Raw genomic sequence first — 26627 nt, 5'->3', positions numbered from 1 at the left:
TTTTTGTTTGTTCCCAGCACACTAGTGTCAAGTCTGTTGGGACCCTCAGTGCATTACAGCTGTGCACTTCTCTTGACTCAGCACTTGTTTGGCTGTTCATTCAGCGCTTCCTTTGACACACCAGATCTATTTATTTTCCACTATTACTTTAAGTATGGCGTCTAATGAGAAATGCCTTTCAACAGCTTCAATCCCACCTATGTGGCAGAACAATGTCCAAAACACATGGCCATGTTTGTTATGTTGTCTGCTCTGAAGTCAGCCTCAATGTGCAATGGTGCCAACTATGCTTACAGAGGTCACCTGAAACACAGAAGAAATGTGGAGAATTTGTCCAAACCTCCTTTGAGGGCACAACATGGAAGCTCCTGTAACTCTGGCCAGAGGCCAGGAGTGCTTCAAAGGGCAAACTCTTGAAGCTACAGTTGGCCAAGGGTGCTGAATGCCAGAACTCAGAGCTATTACTGTCTGGGTGGATGCAGATCTACCTCTTCCCCATCAAGCCCAGCAGGGCATCTTCACTAATGACGCATTCTGGACAGTTAACAGTGAAGCTGAGGGCTCCATAGATTTTCAGTGCCTCAATTTGTTCAGGGCTTTGGCTCTTTAAGTCGGTGATACTGATGTCCAGCTCACTGCCTGAAGCTAAACCACTGCACAAGAGATTGGGGCATTAGGGAAATGTCTAGCAGTTCCACAGCGATACCTTTGTTGAATTTCCAACTTCTGACAGCTCTGTATACAGACCTCCCAATTTTGCATTCATGCTCTTGGAGTGAAATATGGGGTGGCAATTGCAGACCTCTACTAAATGGTGAGTTGCTCCCTCTATGAGACTGTCACAAAATCAACCATACCAGCTTTGCAGCAATCCTCTCATCCTGTATTGGTGGAGTTAGGGTGTTTCAGAACGGTCAGCACTTTCTGTGTTGAGGTCATTGCTCACACCAGGCCCTCAACATCAGCACTCCCAGCATCTCCTGAGGAGAACAACAATGTCTGCAGTGAGTATGATGATGTGTCATTCAGGACTTTCTTGCAGGCACATGTTCTCAAATTCGGCATCAGTAATACCTCTTGACTCATGTGACTTTTGTAGGAGTTAGAATCCCTTTCTGAAGTACACAGAGACTCGATGGAAGTGACCACATAGTCATTTACATCCATCCAGTAGACTAATACCCACTCAGATACAGACAGTGATAACTTTGCACCGGTAAAAAAAAAATAGGGTTCATTTATTTAAATCGTTAGAAACATGTTTGTACAATATTGTACATGATGAAATACAAGTTAAAGCTATAAAGCAAAGGAATGTTGACTAAGATTAAACTTAATTTTGAATTTAAAAAACTTAAATGTTCAGTGGAGGATTTGAGGGGGGGTTCATCAATGAAAATGTTAATGATGATGTGAAGAGTTGACTTAGGACTTAATAGTGGTTCAGAAAGAGCCACTATGCTCCATCATGTATGGTTTTCTCCTTCGGTTGGGAGGGTGGGAGGGATGTTCAGTCAGGTGATTCATTTTTCTTATGACTGTCTGTGGGGACTTGGTAGTTGTGGATGGTGTCATCCTTGTTGTGAAAGAATTCTTTGAGGCAGAGTCAGAAAAAGAATTCTTCTAATATGTTAGTACGGTGCTGTGGTGGGGAAATTCAGTCCCTTGGAGAGTACAGCTAATTCAGCTCCAGTTAGGGGTAGTCTTGATAAGTTGATGATGTGGTGGAGACGTGTAGTGTCTACAACACACTTTTCAAGATCCAGGGGGCCTGCACAAACTATCGCAACATGTAGGGAACTTCATCCATTTATCAAATGCCCCAACGACAAATTATGTTGGCGAAACCAGACAGACAATTACTACACTCTCAAATGTATTCACACAGAAAGGCGATAAAAGGCAAAAACACCCTCTTAACCTGGGAGTGCACACTTTTCACAAAATGATCACTCCATATTTGACCTGTCTATTTTCATCCTCAAAGGAAACCTGCACAACACCTTCAAAAGAGTAGCCTGGATGCCTAAATTCATAACTTTGCTAGACACTAAAAATCACAGACTAAGGGCTCGTCTTCACTTAGAACACTGCACCGGTGCACACTACCTACACCAACAGGAGAGCGTCTCACATCAGTGTAGGTAATCCACCTCCCTGAGAGGTGGTAGCTATGTCAACAGGAGAATTTTCTATCAGCCTAGCGCTGTCTACACCAGGGTTTAAGTTGGTTTAATTGGTTAATTCCAGGGTATGGATTTTCCACAGCCTTGAGGGACGTAGTTATACTGACCTAATTTCCTTGTGTAGACCAGGCCTCAACAGGGACACTGGTTTCACTTCTCTTTACAACAATCTCCAACCTGGTATCCCTCCTTTCTCCTGTGACTGCAGAGGTGTTAACTGCCATGATTCTGGGATGTATTAACAGGTGTGTTGTGAGCAAGACATGAGAAGTCATTCTTCCGCTCTACTCTGCTCTGGTTAGGCCTCAGCTGGAGTATTGTGTCCAGTTCTGGGCACCGCATTTCAAGAAAGATGTGGAGAAATTGGAAAGGGTCCAGAGAAGAGCAACAAGAATGATTAAAGGTCTTGAGAACATGACCTATGAAGGAAGGCTGAAAGAATTGGGTTTGTTTATTTGGAAAAGAGAAGACTGAGAGGGGACATGATAGCAGTTTTCAGGTATCTAAAAGGGTGTCATAAGGAGAAGGGAGAAAACTTGTTCACCTTAGCCTCTAAGGATAGAACAAGAAGCAATGGGCTTAAACTGCAGCAAGGGAGGTCTAGGTTGGACATTAGGAAAAAGTTCCTAACTGTCAGGGTGGTTAAACACTGGATTAAATTGCCTAGGGAGGTTGTGGAATCTCCATCTCTGGAGATATTTAAGAGTAGGTTAGATAAATGTCTATCAGGGATGGTCTAGACAGTATTTGGTCCTGCCATGCGGCAGGGGACTGGACTCGATGACCTCTCGAGGTCCCTTCCAGTCCTAGAATCTATGAATCTTGAATGGTCTCTTGCAACATGGTGTGAACTTATGCTTAATATTCTGTTCAATCTTGTATTTAGCTGTGACACTCTCATTACCTTTCCCAGACTTGAAGAAGAGCTCTGTGTGGTTCAAAAGTTTGTCTTTTTCACCAATAGAAGGTGGTCCAATAAAAGATATTACCTCACCCATCATGTGTCTCTCATGTTTTGGGAACAACATGACTACAACAAAACTGCAGACACAGATTTATATGACAGGGTAATAGCGCCTGAGCTTCAAAGTCTCTTAGGTTAAAAAAATAAGCACTTTTAGAATTGTCCAGGCTCTCCAACATTGTGGTGAACAAAATTTTGTTTTTCTTTTTACTGACAAAAAGTATAGGAATACTTTAAGGGATTTTTTTCCTTGGGTAATTCAACCATCTGGCTGAAAACCACAAAAGCCAAATAAATTTTAAGATAGGCTGGCAGAACTGAGTGAATTAAAGATAGTTTCCAAGTTATTGCCTATGGTTTTTTGGTTGTTACAGCGTTTCCACACCAGGTTTTCTGCCTCCTCTCCTGGGAGTGCTTCCCTTTAAAGCTCATTCTGTTTAACTTGGGACGCCTGCTGAGTTTCTGTCCCAACTTTGAAAGTTAGTTGGGTTTGGTTTGTTTTTTAAAAAAGTAGAAGTTCTACAGGGCCCCTATCTAAGGCCTGGTCTACACTATGAGGTTAGGTCGAATTTAGCCACGTTGGGTCAATTTAAAAATGAATGCGTCCACACAACCAACCCCATTCCGTCGACCTAACGGGCTCTTAAAATCAACTTCTGTACTCCTTCCCGGCGAGGGAAGTAGCACTAAAATGGACTTTGCTGGGTCGAATTTGGGGTAGTACAGACGCAAATCAACGGTATTGGCCTCCGGGAGCTATCCCAGAGCTATCCCAGAGTGCTCCATTGTGACCGCTCTGGACAGCACTTTGAACTCCGATGCACTAGCCAGGTACACAGGAAAAGCCCCGGGAACTTTTGAATTTCATTTCCTATTTGGTCAGCGTGGCGAACTCAGCAGCACAGGTGACCATGCAGTCCCCCCAGAATCATAGAGCGTAGAATGTTTCTATGCTCCCCCATCATCTCCGTCCCTGAGGTTATCGCAGATTAGAAGGCAAAAAAAATGCACTCGCGATGACATGTTTTCCAAGCTCATGCAGTCCTCCTGCACTGATAGGGCACAGCATGGAGGCATTCAGTGGCAGAGGCCAGGAAAGAATTAAGTGAACACGAAGAATGGAGGCAGGACGCGATGCTGAGGCTAATGGGGGAGCAAACAGACATGATGAAGTGTCTATTGGGGGAGCAAATGGACATGATTAAGCGTCTGTTGGAGCTGCAGGAAAGGCAACAAGAGCACAGACCCCCGCTGCATCTACTGTATAACCGCCTACCCTCCTCCCCATGTTCCATAGCCACCTCACCCAGACGCCCAAGAATGCGGGGGAGAGGGGAGAGGGAGGCTCCGGGCACCCAGCCACTCTATTCCAGAGAATGGCCCAAGCAACAGAAGGCTGTTATTCAACCAGCTTGATTTTTAGTGTGGATACAATAAGCAATGTGGTCTTGTCCTTCCCTCCTCCCCCACCCCACCCGGGCTACCTTGTCTGTTATCTCTCTTTTTTTTTTAATTAATAAAGAATGCATGGTTTCAAAACAATAGTTACCCTATTTCAAAGGGGGAGGGTGGTTGGCTTGCAGGGAATTAAAATCAACAAAGGGGGCGGGTTTGCATCAAGGAGAATCACACACAACTGTCACACCAAAGCCTGGCCAGTCATGAAACTGGTTTTCAAAGCCTCTCTGATGCGCAGCACGCCTTGCTGTGTTCTTCCAATCACCCTGGTGTCTGGCGCGAAACGATTGTCCGCCGTTGCTTTCACGGAGGGCGGGGCGACTGATGACATGTACCCAAAACCACCCACGACAATGTTTTTGCCCCATAAGGCATTGGGAGCTCAACCCAGAATTCCAATGGGCAGCAGAGACTACGGGAGCTGTGAGATAGCTACCCACAGTGCACCGCTCCGTAAGTCAATGCTAGCCATGGTAGTGAGGACGCACTCCGCCGACTTAATACGCTTAGTGTGGACATATGCAATCGATTGTATAAAATCGATTTCTAAAAATCGACTTCTATAAAATCGACCTAATTTCATAGTGTAGACATACCCTAAGATCCACTGAAGCCAGTGGAAAGAATCCCATTGACTTCAAAAGACATTGGATCAGCCCATAGATAGGAATTGATTTAACCACTGTCATTTCAATGTCATCTTAACAGCAGCATAACCATCGTAACCCAAACCTAAAATCCCTCTATAAAGTTATAAATCTATTATAGTCAGAAGTTTGCTAATAACCTGTCTTTTTCTTAATATTAGGATGTATAAGACTCTTTCATTTTAAAAAAGGAAAAAACCTTTTTAACCACTTTGAAGAAAAAAGATATTTTTCTGTAAAAAGAACAAGGAGTACTTGTGGCACCTTAGAGACTAACAAATTTATTTGAGCATAAGCTTTCGATGCATCCGATGAAGTGGCTTATAGCCCACAAGAGCTTATGCTCAAATTTGTTAGTCTCTAAGGTGCTACAAGTACTCCTGTTCTTTTTGCTGATACAGACTAACACGGCTGCTACTCTGAAACATATTTTCCTGTGTTTTTACAAGGAAGAGCTATATAAGCTAAATACAAGATTAAGAGACAGAGTTGTCTAGTGACATACTCTTTGTAGGAAGGACTTGAATTGAAATGTATCTTCCATCTGAACACCTCAAAGTAATTTAGAAATATTAATTGAAATTACTCCCCCAGCATCCCAATGAGGTGTTATGTCCATTATACATATGGGTAAACTGAGGCACAGCTCGGTTAACTGATTTACTCAACAAGACCAAGGTCTCCAGAGTCCCATTTCTCCCCTTTAAACACAAGACCCATACTTTTCCCTTGTGTTCTGATGAGCAAAATAGAAACGTCTATATAGAAAGTGTCCTGTAAATCCCCATGCATACCAGCTGTGTAAAAGTTCACTAATTAAGAACCAGGAACCTCCCTTGGTTCCAATCCCAGTCTCCAACTTTGTGGCTTTAAGCATATTACTACTCCTTTCTGGGCCAAATTCATTCCTGATACAACTCCTTTGATGTTGATGGACATACACCAAGAGTGAATTTGTTCCTTTTTCTCTTTCCCTATCCATGAAATGAGGAGATTACTTTACATTCCTGTGTGTTGGGGAATGCTGAGGATTAATATAGTTGATATCTAAGGCAGTTTTTAAAATTATTATAATTAATTGTTGATAAAACCATTAGGAAACTTAGGGTACGTCTATACTTACCTCCGGGTCCGGCGGTAAGCAATCGATCTTCTGGGATCGATTTATCGCGTCTTGTTTAGATGTGATAAATTGATCCCGGATCGATCCTGGAAGTGCTCGCCGTCAACGCCGGTACTCCTGCTCCGTGAGAGGAGTACACAGAGTCGACGGGGAAGCCTGCCTGCCACGTCTGGACCCGCGGTAAGTTCGAACTAAGATACTTCGAAGTTGTGTATCTTAGTTCGAAGTGGGGGGTTAGTGTGGACCAGCCCTTTAGTACATCACTCAAAAAAAGGGGCCATCATTTTCAAGTGACTACTGATTTTGGGTGCCCAACTTGAGGGGCACCTTAAAGAGAACCGATTGCCAGAAAGTGCTGCACATCACCCTCTGAAAATCAAGCTCCTTTTAAAGGTGCCTCGCATTGGGCATCCAGAAGTTCAGGAATTCAGTCACTAGTCATTTCTGACCAAGATTTTCAAATGTTTTGTGAATGCCTAGTAACCTTTTCCCCTCCCACCTCAAAGAAGATGACTGCTAACGCAGAGGAAATTTTAAATGGACATTTAGGTAATACTCCAATGCAACTATAAATAATGATAGTGTTCAAGTGATAACCTGCTGAGAATGAAGGTTGATGCCTGTAGTTATTAATACAATACTGAACTAAAGCCCAGATTTCAACAAACATTCTGGTGTATATTAAGGGCCCTTATTCTCCACTATATTACACCCAGTTTTATACAGGAGGAGAGAGTCGGGTGCTAAGTTTAAAAACAGTGTATATACTAGTATCATGAGGCTTGTCTCTGGTCTCACAGAATTGAAACTCTGACTTTAGTGGACAAGCGAATTTGCTCCAATCCCTCAGACAGAGACAAACACCTACAAGATCTTTATCAAGCATTTGTAAAACTACAATACCCACCTAGGGAAGTGAGGAAACAGATTGACAGAGCAAGACGGGTACCCAGAAATCACCTACTACAGGACAGGCCCAACAAGGACAATAACAGAACACTACTGGCCATCACATACAGCCCCCACATAAAACCTTCTAGCGCATTATCCACGATCTACAACCTATCCTGGAAAATGATCCCTCACTCTCACAGACCTTGGGAGGCAGGCCAGTCCTCGCTTACAGACAACCCCCCAACCTGAAGCAAATACTCACCAGCAACTACACACCACACCACAGAAACACCAACCCAGGAACCAATCCCTGTAGCAAACCTCATTGCCTACTCTTTCCCCATATCTACACTGGCGACACCATCAGAGGACCCAACCACATCAGCCACACCATCAAGGGCTCATTCACCTGCACATCCACTAATGTTATATATGCCATCATGTGCCAGCAATGCCCCTCTGCCATGTACATTGGCCAAACCGGACAGTCCCTCTGCAAAAGAATAAATGGACACAAATCGGACATCAGGAATGGTAACATACATAAGCCAGTAAGTGAACACTTCAATCTCCCTGGTCATTCTATTACAGATTTAAAAGTCACTATCATTGAACAAAAAAACTTCAGAAACAGACTTCAAAGAGAAACAGCAGAACTAAAATTCATTTGCAAATGTAACACCATTAATCTGGGCTTGAATAGGGACTGGGAGTGGCTGGCTCATTACAGAAGGAGCTTTTCCTCTCCTGGAATTGACACCTCCTCATCTATTATTAGGAGTGGACTACATCCACCCTGATTGAATTGGCCCTGTCAACACTGGTTCTCCACTTGCGAAGTAACTCCCTGCTCTCCATGTGTCAGTATATAATGCCTGCCTCTGTAACTTTCACTCTATGCATCTGAAGAAGTGAGGTTTTTACCCACGAAAGCTTATGCCCAAATAAATCTGTTAGTCTTTAAGGTGCCACCAGACTCCTTGTTGACTTTAGTGGAGTTATTCCTGATCTATTCCTGGGTAAGTGAGAGCAGAATCAAGCACTTGATTTGGTTTACTGTTTGTTACTTTCTCTGGCAAAAATCAGAACATGCTGATTTCCCTCAAAGACACTGTGAGCTAGAAACAACCTCAAGAATAAACTATGTAAAAACAAATATAGTATTCTGTTTTCCTCATTTCTCCAGTTATAATTTATCCACCTATGCATCACAGGAATGTGACAAGGAAGTCTGACAAATAGACAGTATGTACCACTTCAAAAATATTAATGTGAAAAATATATAAAACTTATAGGAGCCTTGAGTGCAAATATCATCTATTTCTGCGATACCATTGAGGTGGCCCAAGAGGAGAACACCATTCCTGCTTTTCTTAGAAAACATCTGCTTGAAACACAAATTGTATTTCTTTGTTTAATTTGAGTTTGTTTTAGCAAGCCTCTGAGCTCTGAGGAAGATTTTTGATGGTTGGGGCATCCTTGAGATTTTGTAGCCCTGAAGACTCCAAATCAATAATTTGCAGCATATTAATTATAAACAAACAATGCTACTTTCTACCTAATTTTGGGGGTGGAGTGGGTAGGGGGAGAGAATAAAAGTATTTGTAAGCTTCAGGTTGTTACATACAGTCTCTTGTTTCATATTAATCATTAATCATTAATGTGATTAGATTTACTATTTTGGACAGTTTCATTCACAAGTGTTTTTTTTTAAAGCATCTAATCAATTTGAAAATTCCCAAGCCACCAAACATTCTTTAAAAGGTAATCTGTTATTAGCATCTGTATTGTATGAAATAGCAGCTGGATAGCATAGTTTCAAAACATTGTTACACTGAACACAGTAATTTCATTTAGGTCCAAATCTTTCCTTGAGCGTCCACCATCAGTGTCTGAGCTAGGCACTAGCAGAGGTATGGGGGAGGAATCTTCTCCACCTTAGATGCAGAGCTGCTTCACTTATGCGAATACTGGCTGCTGGGTTGGCAGTGTCTCTGCAGACACTCTAGTCCACTCCTTCCAAAAATGGCAAAGGACCAGAAGCTCATACAGTGTAGATCCTCTGGCTTTCCCCCTCTCCCATCTGGTCCATGTGCCACCCTTAATCACCCAGTGTGCTGCCACATGGTGAGTACTCGCAGGAGTTGGGCTCCACACCATACAGGATTCATAATCTCTATCTCCTCCCTTATGCAATTGAATTGCACTGATTCTGCAGTGGGGAAGCCTTTCAGACATGCAAAGTGGGGGGCAAGATTCACCCCTTAGGAAGAACACATCAGGTACAAACAAATAGGATAAAAAGTGCATTTGTGGAAATATTTTAGTCTGCAAACCCCTACAACATACACAGCACTTTTCAGAAACAACCCTATCAATAATAATGGCATTATATGGCCATGTTTCAGATTTTACATTAACCAGTAAGGACTATGGGATCAAAGTCTAACAGAAAAACCAGGAAATTCAAGTTTCAACTCAGCATTTCCCTAGACATATTCCATTACTGGGATAGGGTTTGAGCCACAGAAACCATGCAGGGGAAAGAGCCCTTTAAAACATTTAATAACCTAGAATTCACAGGGAAATATCTCAGATTTCAAGCCCTCCTTAGGGAAGCCTCGTGCCTCTTTATAATCGTTAGTAGGTGCAGTGGTATAGTTCCCTCAGGAACTATGTTCCCATGGAGTGCCCGCACATGGCATCCCCAAGAAATGTCAACATGCAGTCACATGGGTATATTGCCTTGGGATTAGAAAGGGATGATGCCATGGAGAGTGGCATTCCCAGCTATGAATGGGCTCAGAAACAGCCCACATACAGCACAGAAAGTCAAACTCAGATCATATGGAGTGGCTTCCAGTCTCCGGGAAGGGGATGATGATACTTAAGCTCAATTCCCTTTCCTCTCACAAAAATTAGACCATTTCTACACATTTTTCTCCTTTTTGCAGCACAAACTCGATGGATGACCTGACATTTACAGACACACACATGGAGTGGGTTTGCTGCAATGCTACATTCCCTAACTAATCAGATGTTGTCTATTATAGGTTATGGACTGTGCAATGCCTTTGATTGGTGAACATCAGGTTGAAGACAGGCAATTTATAACTGATCTTGTTGTAAGCAAAATGAACCAAATGTTGTCCAAAACACCTATACCATCTCCTCAAAGACCAACTGCCACTCAACAGCCTCAGGTAAGAAACTTCTACTTTCTAAATACACAATAGGATAATATATATAATAGGGCTGTCAAGCAATTAAAAAAATTAATTGTGATTAATCGCATGATTAAAAAAATTAATTGCGATTAATGGCGCTGTTAAACAATAGAATACCATTTATTTAAATTTATTTGGATGTTTTCTACATTTTCAAATATATTGATTTCAATTACAACACAGAATACAAAGTGTACAGTGCTCACTTTATATTTATTTTTATTACAAATATTTGCGCTGTAAAAAACAAAAGAAACAGTATTTTTCAATTCCCCAATTACAACTATTGTAGTGCAATCTCTTTATCATGAAAGTTGAACTTACAGGAGATAATGCTGCCTGCTTCTTGTTTACAATGTCACCTGAAAGTCAGAAAAGGCATTCACATGGCACTGTCGTAGCCGGCATCACAAGATATTTACTTGCCAGATGTGCTAAAGATTCATATGTCCCTTCATGCTTCAACCACCATTCCAGAGGACGTGTCCATGCTATGATGTGTTCTGCTTGATAATGATCCAAGACAGAACAGACTGATACATGTTCATTTTCATCATCTGAGTCAGATGCCACCAGCATACGGTTGATTTTCTTTTTTGGTGATTTGAGTTCTGTAGTTTCCGCATCAGAGTGTTGCTCTTTTAAGACTTCTGAAAGCATGCTCGACACCTCATCCCTCTCAGATTTTGGAAGGAACTTCAGATTCTTAAACCTTGGGCTGTTTCTATCTTTAGAAACTTTACATTGGTAACTTCTTTGCGTTTTGTCAAATCTGCATTGAAAGTGTTCTTAAAACGAACAACATGTGCTGGGTCATAATCCGAGACTGCTATAACATGCAATATATGGCAGTATGCAGGTAAACCTGAGAAAGAGACATACAATTTTCCCCCAAGGAGTTAGTCACAAATTTAATTAATGCATTATTTTTTTTAACAAGTGTCATCAGCATGGAAGTATGTCCTCTGGAATAGTGGCCAAAGCATGAAGGGGCATACAAATGTTTAGCATATCTGGCATGTAAATACCTTGCAATGCCAGCTACAAAAGTGCCATCCGAACGCCTGTTCTCACTTTTAAGTGACATTGTAAATAAGAAGAGAGCAGCATTATCTCCCATAAATGTAAACAAACTTGTTTGTCTTAGGGCTGGTCCACACTAACCCCCCAATTCGAACTAAGATACGCAACTTCAGCTACGTGAATAACGTAGCTGAAGTCAAAGTAGCTTAGTTTGAACTACAAAGTACTTACCGCGGGTCCACACGCGACAGGCAGGCTCCCCCGTCGACTCCGCGTACTCCTCTTGCGGAGCAGGAGTACCGGTGTCGACGGCGAGCACTTCCGGGATCGATTTATCGCGTCTAGACAAGACGTGATAAATCGATCCCAGAAGATCGATTACTTACCGCTGAACCCGGAGGTAAGTATAGACGTACCCTTAGTGATTGGCTGAACAAGAACTAGGACTGAGTGGACTTGTAGGCTCTAAAGTTTTACATTGTTTTGTTTTTGAGTACAGTTCTGTAAAAAAAAATTTACATTTGTAAGTTGCGCTTTCACGATAACAAGAATGCACTACAGTACTTTGAAAATAAATTTTTTATCATTTTTACAGTGAAAACATTTGTAATGAAAAATAATAAGATAAAGTGAGCACTGTACATTTTGTATTCTATGTTGTAACTGAAATCAATATATTTGAAAATGTAGAAAAACATCAAAAAATATTTAATATGTTTAAATTGGTATTCTATTAACAGTGCAAATAAAGCTGCGATTAATCGTGATTAATTTTTTAATCGTGTGAGTTAACTGCGATTAATCAACAGCCCTAATATGTAAGTTTAAGTCAAGATTTCACTTGCAGTAAAGGATTTGGCTAGAGAAGTTACATACAGATACAGCCACAAGGATTCAAAAACGTCTCATCGAAGGCATCCAGCAAGAAATTCTGTAAGGTGTTCTGGAAACAACAATTAACCAAAAGAGACCCTCTGTTGCTTTTTACAGATTCAGACTAACACGGCTACCCGTCTGATACTTAACAATTAACCAGTGTGGATCAAAAGTTATTCTTGTGATGTAGTTCTACGTGCAGGGTGCAGGGTTGTAGCTATTTAAGTATCTTGATAGCTCTGGATTTGGTATTATTCAGCTGAGTTGTCATTAGAGAAAATGGGATCCTTATTATGTGGTTATAGGTCACATTCATGTAAAAATATAATGGAGATAATAAACCTATGAGGCACTGCCCTTAGACAGCATTTGACTTTATTTGAAGATGGAAGCAAGAGTGCTTGATAAAAACGTGTGTTATTGCAGAAGATTTTACTGAGATCTATTGACTACAATGTGTGCAAAGTAAATGACATGATCATGTGATCAATGTAATATGATGCAAACCAGGAGAATAACCGGTGATTTCAAAACTGGAATGCACCTGAAGTGTATTTACTGTTTCAGTGAGCAGTTGTCTGGACTGAATTGTTAATTTACAGTATTATAAGAAGAATGGAAATGCATTCAATTTGTCATACATTGTCTAATGCTTTGAGGACAGGAGTTTCCGAGTTCTGATCCTGGCTGTGCTACAGATGTGTTTTGTGACCTTGGTTAAGTCTCCTATCTTCTGTGGGCTAGATCCACAAAAGGGACTTAGACTCAGCATCACATCACCTCACTTTAGGCATCCAGCCATCTAATGGAATCCACAGCCCTGAGTCAGGTGCCTAGGTTCCCCATACAATGAATGCATGGAGAGAGTTAGGTGCCTAAAAATAGGATTCACAAAAGCCAGCACACTGAGCAGGGAGCTGTGTAAACTAGCCAATACCAAGGAGAGGGGTGTAGCCTAAGACCCACCCCACAGAAGAAATTAGGCACCTCACGGAAGGTGCCTCCTTCTACCACATCCTGGGTCAGTGCTTTAACCACTGGGCTAAAGATTTTAAGGAGGAACCAGCGTTTTGTGTGAGGCCCAAGCCAGGTGTATACCGAGCATGCCTACTGGATTGGACCCTGCAGGCAAGAAAGGCAGCCAGGACAATTCTCAGTTTGACTGGGGGTTTAGTGTGAGCTTGGTGCTCAGGTGTCAGAACTTAGGCAGCTGTGCACATGCCCAGAAACAGAAATTTAGGCACCTGCAGGATTAGGTGGCAGTTGAGCAGGGGATTTAAGAATCCAAATTTTGGACTTAGGCACCTGAAGTAGCAGGTAGGCACCTAAATCCCTTTGTTGATCTAGTCCTCTGCATCCCCATGTCACTGTCTATTAAAAGGAGGATGTTACTTCTTAACTCTTGGAAGTGTGGCGAGGATTAATTCATTTTTGTGCTATGCTTTGAAGATGCAAAGTGCTACGTAAATGCCAAATATTATTCTTATGAGCTCATAGTTGATAGTCAATGGGATTGATCCTGGCAGGGGTTAAGCAGCCGCAAATTCTGTTGACGTCTGTGTGTGGTTTAGGTACTCAGCACTTCTCAGTATCAGGCCTAAGTGAACAGTTGAGAACGAGATTGTCTAACTATACTGATAGGACCAATGGTGATTAAGCAATAAAATGGACCCAAACTGTAGGTTGGGAGTTACCAACCCTAACTGAAAAGTCTATTTTTAATTCTGAATAGGCCCCGCATCAGGTAAACAGCTTTGTGGTACATCTCAAGTAGACCAATTCTTGAGGGAGAATGACTAATTTGCTCTTCAACTATATCATCATATTTTGTTTTAAAAAAAAAAAACACCCCACCACCATCCCACATAAAGAAGTGGTGTAGCATCTATTTATATTTAGCCACTAGAAACTGAGCACAAAATTGTTTCAACCACATACAATGAATGAATTTCCATCCACCATGACTCAAGCCCAGTTGTAAAGGGCACCTAAAAAAAAAAGTCACGGAGGAAAAAAAATCACTTTAGTACCAAACATGGTTTCTTTCAGGACCAGCAAACTAACCATATATTAAAACACAACAGGCTAATTGAGAAGCATTGCCGAAAGCACCAAAGAGAGATGTCAAATTGACAGAATAAATAAAAAAGTGTTGTCAGATTAACAGATAGCTTTCCTCCCCTCCCTCCCCCCGTGAAAATGGAGCATTAAATGCTCTCACTGACTGACAATCTGGTACAGGTCTGTTGCATCTTACGCGCATTTAACATGCGCGATTTCAGCTTTACATGGTCAACAAAAACAAAAACAAAAAGAGAAAAATAACAATTTTAATACTGTAGCTATAGTGCGGGCGATTCCGCCTGCCATTACACTCAATGTAATTTTGACTATATGCGATTTTTGCTTTATGCGCTGACTGCAGAACGTAACCCCAGCGTAAGATGCGACAGACCTGTATACCAGTTAGGCACTTGTGCCTAGATTTCAGAGAAACACAAGGTGTGGGAACATTTGTGTAAGTGATTACTACTGCCATGTAAGCAAATTGGCTGCTTTTGTACTCAAATTGGGTCTGTTCCTGTATGTACACACAATTTCACACTCAAAAGTAGGTCCAAAATGAGCATACCCCACAGGCCTCCTTTTTATAGAAATCTGGTTCTTTAAAGCTCTTGCTACAATAATTAATGTAATTAATTAGATGCATACACTAGGATCTTTGTTGCAGGATGTAGAATTTGCCATTTTTATTCCTGTCAGCTATGTTGGTAACAACCCCTCTCCCCGCAGGAAAGCGAGATACCTAAGACTTATAAAAGGCCTCACTATAATAGTTTGTGCTCAGAATTATCCTGAAACCTATGGCTGGTGGAAAAGTTTCTATCCAGACTTTCTTCCAACAGAACGTTGTCAACTAACAATATTTTATTTTATTTTATTTTATTTTATTTTGAAAGGGACTGTTTTCCTTGAAATTTTCAAAAAAAGAAATTGGGGGAGGCGGCCCAAACACTTTTTTAAAAAAATCTGTTTATGTTTTTTTAATGCAAAATCAAATTTTCCACTGCAAACTTCAATGAAGACAAAGGAAAATTTCATTTTCACTTAAAGTTTCTGGAAGAAAAAAAATTCTGACCCACTCTACTGATAATAGCGGTCTTCTAATTTCCTCCTGCTCTTTGAATAGTCTCAGCTGAACACTTGAGAAATCTTAGGGGTTTTCTAGAATTGTATGAGCTAGCCAGCCAGGAAATTGTTCCATCTGCTGGAGACAACAGCAGCTAAGAATTTTGAGTCAGCAGATGAATAGGGATGTCATGATTGAAAAGTTCATTCTTGTCTGTCCCCATCTGCTGGCAGAAAGGATCTGTACTCAAACACCTGGACTGGCAGAACTAGGTTTTGCACATGATTATTTGAACAGTTCTCCAAGATAACTGCTAATGGTTCTGAGATTGCTTCAGCTAGTTCCTTAAGTACCCTAGGATGAATTTCATCAGACTCTGACAAATTGACTATATCTGAGTTATCTAAATATTCTTTAACCTGTTCTTACCCTATTTTGGTGTGCATTTGTTCCCTCTTGTTAATATTAATTGTGTTGCATATGTGGTCACAATTTACCTTTTTAGTGAAGACTGAAGCAAAACGTTAATAAAAGCATTAAATCACCTCAGTTTTCTTGATGTCACCAGTTACTAACTCTTCTTCCCCACTAAAAGAGGGCCTACACTTTCTTTCCTCTTTCTCTTACTCCTAATGCGAACCTCTTCTTATTGCCTTTTATGTCCCTTGCTAGGTGTAACTCATTCTGTGCCTTAGCCTTTCTGATTTTGTTCCTACATGCTTGTGATATTCTTTTGTATTCATCCTTAGCAATTTGCCCATGTTTCCACTTTTTTAGGATTCCTTTTTTATGACAATTTATCAGTTTAAATCTGTGTAGATCAGGTTCTGAATCCAAGATAAATGGTACAAAAAGTAGTGTTAATGCAAACCCTCTAACTATTGTATGATAATGAGTTATGATAAAATTATTTCAGTGCAGATGCACAAGTGCCCCATTACAATGGCAAATTCTGAGAGTACATTTCTGGGAGGTCAAGTCTACGAAGATTCTATTAGGAAAAAGTCAAGACAATCTCAATACGACTCTATTGAGGCCATGTTGCAATATCAACAAAAGGGCAAAACTGTTGATGTAGGATACGCAGCCATTAAAGAAATAGGAAAAAAGCAAACACACTATGTTAAACTGGTTCAGAACATAATATTTTAGACAAGCTGACAAAGTCCAACACACTATAAGTGAAGCTGGCCACAGCATCTTTAATACTGACCTGACTGGGCCTTCTTTAAAAGTAAGGGTCATGAAACAACAGTAATTAAGTGTATGATCAACAGCCCACTAATGAAACAGCCATTTATCTAACTGCTTTGAAATAGGGATAGTAGGACCCAGAAGAGTTTTAATCTTTAACAAACCATTCAGACTTCTTTTAAAAATATTTTCCCCAAAATAAGCCCTTCTGTATTGAAACCAAGTACAGCACATTGATATAGAAATTGGATCAAGACCTCCCCCTCAGATTTACGGAACTCCTGCCTGTTTTAATTTCTTTTCATTTTCACTATCACTCTCATGACCTCCTCACTATCCATCCCTCATTCTTCACATGACATACGACTGGCTCAAGAGTGCCAGGGAGCTGGGCTCTGCATTTCCTCTAGCTTCTTCATTCCAATAACTATTAGAGAGAGATAACTGAACTGAACTTGACCACCCCTAGTGGGACAAGTTTGGGAAAAGGCAATGCTCAAAGCAGTTAGCATTGGCTCTATGAAGAAATGACAAAAGTACATTAGTCAAGTCCACACAATTATCTCCTCTACTGTTCTGTTTCCAGTAGAAACATAGAACCATGATTTCCTCTATCAGTCATGATTTTTTTTTAATTGTAATTCGCTTATGTTTAGTAGGTTGGTGGTAATTTGCTTTAATCTATTTGAGTGTGAATGTCAGCCTGACACTACAGAGTTTGATTTGGCTTTATAAAGAATATCTCATTTTATAGGGGGGAAATCCTGCACCCATCTGTGGAGGCACAAGGAAACTTAGAATTAAATACAATTGTGCTGAACAGGGGAGACAAGTTATGGGGAGCCCACACAAAGGTCCGTGCCAGATGGACCCCACCTCCACACCATTTTCCACTTAGTCCATCTCCACACACAATTTGAGTAATGGCAATGGCTGCCTGGGGGAGGAACAAGGCCAGTGTTGGCAGGTCATCTTCTACACAAAACCTTCAACCCTTAGACCTACTGCAGCATCCAGACTGTAGTCACAACTACTGAGTAGCTCCACAGCCAAGGGAGACCATTCCGTTTTTCTCCACCCTCTGGTACCTGAGTTTAGCCTTTAGGCATTAAGAACTTATATTTCTGCCTCTTCTGCCTCTGGGAAGAAAAGCCCACCAAATAAGTATACAAACTAAAGACAGGTTAAATTGTTCTACAGGAGTAACAGATGATACTGATACTGGTACTCAAACTGTAGAAGTCTTCCTAAACTGGAGCAAAACTGTCTAGGGTAATTATATCCATAGTAGTAAACAGCAATAACAATAATCATAGAAATGTAGAGCTGGAAGAGACCTCAAGAGGTCATCAAGTCCAGCCCCCTATGCTGAGGCAGGACAAAGGAAACCTAGACCATCCCTGACAGGTGTTTGTCCAACCTGTTTTTAACAACCTACTGTGATGGGGAGTCTAGCATTAAGAAGTTTGATTAAAATCATTGTTTACTACTCTAAAATAATTATGTACCATCTATAAAGAAACCCTGTGCTGAATTTCTGTCTCTCAATATAAATATAACATTTAAAATTATGGGCAGAATTCTGGGGTATAGTGCAGCTGCTTTGCATTGAACAGCTGGCAGCCTAAAGCTGGTGCAAGCAGAAGTGGAAAGATCACTCTAGATTTAGGTACATCTTCTGGTGAGACAGAGCCACCATAACAAGGCTTCTCAATATCCCTCTGATCCCTAGCTGATGGGTTGTTGGCCACTACCACAACTCAGTTCAGCCTTCACATGTTCTAAATTATGCCAGAGTACTAGCCTGGCATAGTTTGCCCATGATCAAGGGAGCAAAGGCCACCTTAGCTGCATTATGGGCTCCTCAGGTATAGCTCAGGATTTGATCCATGCTTTTGCAGTGTACTTCAGTGGAAAGAATTTGCTGGTTCTTGGTTCTGCTGTTTGCCTCTTTAACTGAGTATTTACATTTTTGAAGTCTTTCATCAGGTTACATCATAATATGACCCAATGGAACTTATCAAAAAAACTTAGGTTGTAGTTTTGATATGCTCAATATATTTTCTGTGGGCTACATTAGTAAACGTTATAGGTCTCTTTTCTGTTGAATTCCTTAAACATGAAAGTTTGTGTGCACTTTGTGAGCTATCACTCAGTATATACAAGTGGGAGTAAATACCTACACAAAGTGCATGTCGGTGGACAATTAGTATCCGGGCCTGCGTTCTTTTGAAGATGTAGCCTACAGTGAGTAAAGTTCTCTTTCCATTAAAATTTGCTTGACGTACTCCTGCCCGAAAAGCAAGTTAGAAGCAGGGGGCATATGCTTTCCAGGTTTGTAGGTCAGCATACAATCTAGACTTTTTGCTAGAAGCTCAGTAAGAAACATTGGGGGGGGGGGGGAGAATGGATGTTGCACCAATCATTTAAAGCTATGCCCCCAAAAAACGTTTATAAATAATGGAAGCCTTTCTTTTAATTTTTAAAGACTAGAACTCTGCTACAGAGAAATAGTCACCCCTCTGCTGTACTACAGCACCTTTTAGTTATTTAAATTATAGTGACATCTTGTGGTAGTTTTTCGTTTTCATGATGGTCAGATGTTATTTACTGTTTAATGAAAAAGGGTAATGTGCAGGTACAAATTGGTAAATTACAAAAGTAATATTACAGTAAACATGAAATTGAGTGTCTGATATGCATATTCTATTACTAAATAACTAAAATGCTACTTATACAAAGGTTTCTAGACATACTCACTTTTCCAAAGTCTTTAATTTCCTTTTTATTTGAATATAGGCTAGTTATTCTACATGCACTCAGATGAACGGAGAAAACTTTATTTAAATCAGCCTTTCAGTAACACTATTTTAACTGTGTTCACTTTGTGGGACTACATGAAAAAAAGAAGCCTCCTTTCCAGATCCCAGGCCAAGTCTGCACTATTAAGGATGTCAACAACTTTGTGCTTGCCAACTAAGCAAACTTGATATGGAAAAAAACACATTTTGCTCTGCATGGGTGGACTCACTACACCTGCACAGAGCTGCAGTGAAGTCAAGTCTCTCTCTACATGAAGCTCAGTGTAGGATCAGGGCCTAAATGCGAAACCCCAGACTGTACTTTTTTACTGTCATTGGTCAGTAGAACTACACATTAATATAAAATATATTTAGCTAGTGGCAGCCTGTTATTTTCAGTTTTACACTTCAGAATACCCATTTGGCTGTGATTGCAGAGATCCGTCCACTTCTACAAGAGGAGGGCAATAAAGCTTAATAGCATTCTTAAGTTCTTTACTGGATCAAGACCTTATGAAAAAAAGTTTCCACGTGTTTTTGCTGTGAGGGCCACCTTCTTCACTAGGAAATGGCCATTTTTGCTAAATTGAAAAAATTGCCTACCTTCGGGAAAAAGAGTCAAAGAAATTGTCCCATTTTAAGTTCAGAGAAAAATGTGATAACCATTCAGATAAGAGTAGTTTTGCACTTCATTGCAAATATTTCACATCCCTCTGTTCTGAACTATAGGCTAAGAAACAGTACTGATTTTGTAGCTGCATATCTGAGACATTGAGGCTGTTGGACATTAAACACAGAAGTCCGACAGATGCTCTACCTCTGGCAAGGCACTTATGACAAAAAGCCAATCAGTCCCACTTGATAATCAGCCATTCTTCATCTTTTTTGTTTGTTTGTTTTTTGGGGGGGATAAAGAGGTGTTTAGACCTCTGAACAGTATAATAATTCATAATCTTTTCTAACAGGAAATATATTGAAGTCACATCCTAGATAAGTCTGAACATTTCTGGACACAAAGCTACTGTGGGTATATTTTCAACTATGAAAGATTGCTTATTTTAGCTAGCTATTTCTTCCTCTGGCAGGGCAGCTAGACTCAAACGGGGGAGTAGGAGCAGTCTACTTCCATTCACTGCTTAAATCTTTCCTTTGGCACTGCTGTAAGAAACAACAGTGGAATCACCAGCAGAATGGCTTCATTTTCTGATAGCAGAGGGTCTGTGTTTTTCTAACCCTTGCTGTGTAGGAATATGATTCTCAGTCAGGTCTATGAAATCAGTCTTCTGTATCCTCAGAAACACTTGAGGTGCTAATATTGCAAATTAAAACTAAGTTTTCCAGAACATTCAATCTGTTTCCTTCATCATTGCTGTCTGTGAGGCAACCTTGCACCTGAACTTTCACTTAGATCACCAAGGATGGCTACAGAATGACACACTATTTCCCCATGCTAATTTTTCCCCTACTTTTACTCACAACTTCTTGTCAACTGTTTGAAATGGGCCATCCTGATTATCACTACAAAAGCTTTTTTTCTCCTGCTGATAATAGCCCACCTTAATTGATTAGTCTTGTTAGAGTTGGTATGGCAACACCCATTTTTTCATGTTCTCTGTGTATATATATATCTTCCTACTGTATTTTCCACTGCATGTATCCGATGAAGTGGGTTTTAGATCATGAAAGCTTATGCCCAAATAAATGTGTTAGTCTCTAAGGTGCCACAAGTACTCTTCGTTCTTTTTACAAATATCCCAGTGGAGCTTATTTAAAAAAAGAGAAAAAAAGGTACTTGATGTGGCTCAGTCCAAATGTTAAAAACTAGTCCATTGATAAAATGCAGTGTATGATTTATCCCAAGCATTTTAACTTGGCTTGACATTTAGCTACTCTATTTAAAATAATAAGTTTATATGCAAAAATAAAAATTCAATATCTTGGGCTTTGGCACCATTTAAAAACAGTGGATATGGTCATATAGAAGTGAGTTAGCATACAGGCATATTGATTGTAGTTCAAATATTACTCTATTTTTATGGATACAATTTTGTCATGGTAAAATTATGCATAATTTATAGCACAGTCATGGTAAAAAATAGACAATTTCATGCTACAGTTACAGCAACTACATGGACCCTGCTGCTGTGCATTAACAGTTTGTTAGCTCACTTTGAACTAGACAGAAGTGAACTAACAAACTGCTAATCCGCAGCAACAAATCAAAACAAACTAATGAACTGGTAATGCACGGCCACAGACTCCATATGGCAAACTCCACTGTTCTGAGAGAATTATATCATTATCTGTTTTGAAATGTCCATTGGGATGCTACACCAGCAGACAGAGTAATTGTTAAGGGACACAGTGGAAAGTATTGCCCAACTCTTCTGCTTATTTATTTATGGTCACTGATAAAAAGGACCTAATGAAGATGCAGCTTGCTGAATATTTATTAACAATGATATCTGGTCCTTGCCAGTATTTGGTCCTGCCATGAGGGCAGGGGACTGGACTCGATGGCCTCTCGAGGTCCCTTCCAGTCCTAGAAAATCTATGAATCTATGAATCTATATAAACACTTCTTGTGGCTAGCTGAGTGTGTGTCAGTTACTTTAGAGTAAGCAACTAAGCACTGACAAATGCTTCATTTCCACAGCTCGCTAAGACATGGTGTATAACAACCTATCAGTGTTACAGTAAAACTGCATTGTACTAAAAGATTTTAAATGCCTTTTTTTTTAAATATGGTGATACTTAGGTGTATGGGCTGCATTGGGCAAATCTTGAGTATTTTATTCAGGCAAACTTCCATTGACATCAATGAAAGTTTGTCCAAATAAACACAGAGTAACATCTGAGCAAGGACCTAGGTACATGGCCTGATATGATTTATTATTGGATAATTTATTGTATGTTAATCACCACAATGGTACATGGAACTATAAATAAAATAATTAGTAAATTTCATAATCATAAACAAGGCCCAGTGGTCCCTGCAAACAAAAGCTAAATGGTTAGGGGGGAAAAGACTCTTTCTCAAAACATTCCTTGCAGGACACCCTCAAAGACTGTCCCACAGGCAAGGTCATACTCCTGAGAAGGCTCTGCCCTCAATCTGGCAGACAAGCCTCAGTACAGAAGTAGGGCAACTAGAATAATTTCAATTGCTTTGGCATGACATAAAGCGATAATCTTGCAGGTTAGTATTATTTCAGTAACTAAGCAGAAACAAAATGCTCAATGAAATTGATGGGCAAATATAAAATGTTATAATTAACAATAGATGCTTTCCCCAGATTCCTTTAAGTGTAATAAGAATAATTTTCACTTTTTGTTCTCACTCACTCAGCATAAATTGGTGGATTATCCCTTTGAGTTCAGTTTTGCAGGATGGCTTTCTCTCTCCTTTTAGCTCTGTCTGTTCAAGCAGACACTGCCTTTTAAAAGTCCTGAAACTGTTTAAACTGTTGCTCTCATGAACACAGCAAATGGGTTTGTTCATTAAAGGACAATGAACCTAAAATAGATGTTTGTACTCAATAGTCTTTGGGCTATCCATTCTTTAGTACAGTCTCATATTCAGATGCCTTGTACTTCTGTCACTTGTCTCTTTCTCTCACACACATCCCCACACATATATATGTAATTAAACTCAGGTTTGGTTGAGTGTGTCTGTGTATTATTAGAGAGGAAGGGTGGGTGAGGTAATATATTTTATTGGACCAACTTCTGTTGGTAAAAGAAACAAGATTTCGAGCTTACACAGAGCTCTTCTTCAGCTCTGTGTATTATTCTCAGCTTCTGTATTACCTTAACACACAAGGGGGAGCTCTTTCCCATTACATAGCCTGCATTCCTTCACTATTTATGGGGAATAATTCTTTGACTTGGAGAGACTTGCTTACAGGCCTACTGTGCAACTATACTTTTAATACCTTTTCATAAATTGTACTACGAATATGTCCATCTGAAGCAAGAGTCACAATAAACTATAAAATAGCATTACTTTCCTTCAGAACTCCTCACTAAAAATGGAGAGGAACCATCCAGCTCTAGTGGGATGATAGATCTTGATAATTAATTAATTCTTCCTAAACATTTAATATGCTTCTCAGCTGAGGCTTGCTCCTGCTTTTTATAGTTTATTTGTATTGTTTTTAGGGGAGCTATGTTTAACAGAAGCAAGTCCACATGAGCATGTTTGTCTTTAGCACTATTCTATAATCTAATCAGATTTGGATTTTTGGAAATAAAACCCTTTCCAACTTGTGCTCCTAGATAACAGCCCTGCAAAAAACTGAACAGTAATTTTTATTTACATCAGAAGCAGGAAGTCTACCAAACAATCAGTCAGGCCACTGGATGATCAAGGTACCTAAGGAACACTCAGGAAAGGCAAGCCAATTCTGGTCACCACATCTCAAAAAAGATACATTAGCGCTGGAAAAAGTACAGAGAAGGACAACAAAAACTATTTGGGTATGGAGCAGCTTCCACATGAGGAGAGATCAAAAAGACGTGGACTGTTCAGTTTAGAAAATAAATGATATGATAGAAGTGTATAAAATCATGAATGGTTTAGAGAAAGTGAAAAGGGAAGAGTTATTTACCCCTTCTCATGACTAATAATACATGACCCAGGGATCACCTAATTAAATTAATAGGCAGCATGTTTAAAAACGAACAAAAGGAATTATTTCTTCACACAATGCCCAGTCAACCTGTGGAACTTGTTGCCAGGGGATGTTGTGAAGGCCAAAAATGTAACTCAGTTCAAAAAAGAATTTGATTGTGGATAGGACCATCAATGGCTATTAGCCAAGATGCTCAGGCATGCAGTCCCTAAACCTGAAAGCCAGAAGCTAGGAGTGGACAACAGGAAATGGATCACTGAATGAATTGCCCTATTATGTTCATTCCCTCTGAAGCATCTGGCACGAGTGGAAGACAGGATACTGGGCTAGATGGACCATTGGTCTGATGCAATATGGCCATTCTTATGTTCAAAGCTTTTACGTGTCATAAGAACCAAATTATTTCATTCATTTCTTATACGAATTTTTTCCACAAACGTTGGCTAGAAAATACCGAGGAATTGTGGACAGGTAACTGAAAGAGATTGTTTAGTAACAACAACAATAGCTGATCTACATTTTTCCAACTCATGAATTCATCTTTACGATCTCAACCTGGAGATACTGCTCCACTGGGAGGGGGAAAGGAATTAATGAAAATACGACATGTATAAAATCATTGTGTGTCAGTCTCACTGTCATCAGATAACAATGCTTTCTTACAATAAGAATCTGATTCTGTAGCAAGGCCTGTGCCAACATGTCACCCTGCTTATCTGTTTCCTAGAACTAGTTCTCTTCTGTGGAGACCTCTATAATCAAACCTCAGCACAAGGGTGCAATCCTGCCTGGCTGTTCTAAAGAGTCTCTTCCATCCACATTTTCCCTGCAGAGCAGCAGGCAGGATTGCACACTGACATTCAGAACTGCTAGATTGTATGAGCCAGCTACCTTCCCCAAGGACATGCAGTCAATAGGCTCTGGAACATACTCAGCTACCCACTCCCCCTGTTTATATAATGCTTTGTGCAGCTTCAGGAGGCAAGATGAAAGTGGCTTCTTTGAGTAGTAAGGTGTGCCCCACCACCTGTCTCTGCAATGTAACTGTAAAGTGCAGTATGCAGTCACACTGCCTTGCTTAATCTGCAATGAATATACAGCATGGCACCAATGAGTAGCAACCAGTAGCAGCCCTGCCACATTCCTTATACAGTAAAGTAAAGCAATCAGTGAGCAACCATTAGCCATGACTCATTCACAGAGCAGTAGCTGGAAGGTGCAGTAACCAGTAGCCCTGCAACATTCACCATACTTAACTATAGTGAAGTCAGGTGCTAAGGAGTCACTCCCCTTAGGCATCTCTGCAGGAGAAGGGATACATTATTCTGCTCTCCTACAAAGTTCCTAAGCTCCTTTAGCATCTAGATGCTCTTGCCCTGAATAAGGCCAGTCTCTTTATATTTAATTTACTCTTAAACTACCAAGGTGTGGTGCAGCCCTATTTCCTTTCGAATGTGGAGACACCTCTTAAAAACTTCGGTCATTGCATCAAATAAACCTACTATACATGTTCCAATGCTGGTTTTCAAATCCTTCTAACTCAGCCAAATCAAAACCAATTTTCACTGGGATACAGCAAACACCTCTATTGCCCAAGGGCTATTTCCCTGCCAAATTACAGCCTTTTGCACCCTCCCACTTTGACACTAGCCAGACAATCCCAAAGTCACAAATACATATAAATATGATATTTTTATATATAGAATGTGATAGATCAAGCATTAGCACAATCTTATCCTAATCCATGGAGTCACGGGGAGACCGTGCTTTGGAGGACAGCCAGTCCTATCTTCCACCTCTGCCCCCTAAAATTCTAGGGAACCCATTTCAAGCAAAAAGCATCTATACATTTCTGTGGAGTAGGAGAAGTGGTACAGAGGCAGCATTCCACCCATTCCAGACCAATGGGATTATCTGACCACTGAAGGGATGCTCTGGCCAAAATTGTTAGCTCAGGCTTTTTTAATATATATCATTATGCAGCTAATGCACCTCTCATTACATACACAACTGGGAAGTCATTAACTTAGAGAGGGCTTTCTTGGGTAAAGCTTGGTGATTTTTATAAATATATAAAACAAACCAATCTTATTTGAAAAGGGGAGATTCTACAAATAGGCAATTCAAGACTTGATGTTTTTAGTAATATTACAATCCCCCTGTCCTTTCGGTATTCAGTTTCAAATTTAAGTGCAGAAAAAGTAATCAGACATGATATGAGAGTTTTATTCCATGGTAATTGGCATATGCCCCCAAAGGGCATTCATTACCACCTCAATTACTTCACCTCTGAGGTATTCATAGCCATATCAAGCACTGTACACACACACACAAATTAGATATTAGACCAGCCATTTTCTCTCTTTGGCCCTAGGCATCCAAGCAATGGGCTGTTTTGAGCCATTTTACATAAGTTATCTGGAATTCCATAACCCTGGTTCCAGACAGGTCTGGACTAACTATTGGATGG

General features: G+C 40.3%; 1 protein-coding gene across 3 annotated transcripts in view; it reads left to right on the top strand.

The window, feature by feature from the left end:
- Nucleotides 1-26627, top strand: part of SYN2 (synapsin II) — a 468511-nt gene that overhangs the window by 430051 nt on the left and 11833 nt on the right. For all 3 annotated transcript variants that reach the window (XM_042849573.2, XM_005309068.5, XM_042849574.2), the window contains one exon: nucleotides 10326-10475. In XM_042849573.2, coding sequence (XP_042705507.2) covers nucleotides 10326-10475 — 150 coding nt within the window. The remainder of the gene's footprint in view (nucleotides 1-10325; nucleotides 10476-26627) is intronic.

The sequence above is a fragment of the Chrysemys picta genome, chromosome 7 (genome assembly GCF_011386835.1).
Source record: "Chrysemys picta bellii isolate R12L10 chromosome 7, ASM1138683v2, whole genome shotgun sequence".
In the NCBI taxonomy this organism is placed as follows: Eukaryota; Metazoa; Chordata; order Testudines; family Emydidae; genus Chrysemys; species Chrysemys picta.
Note: the sequence above shows the minus strand (reverse complement) of the source record. Positions and strands in the feature narration are given on the sequence as shown.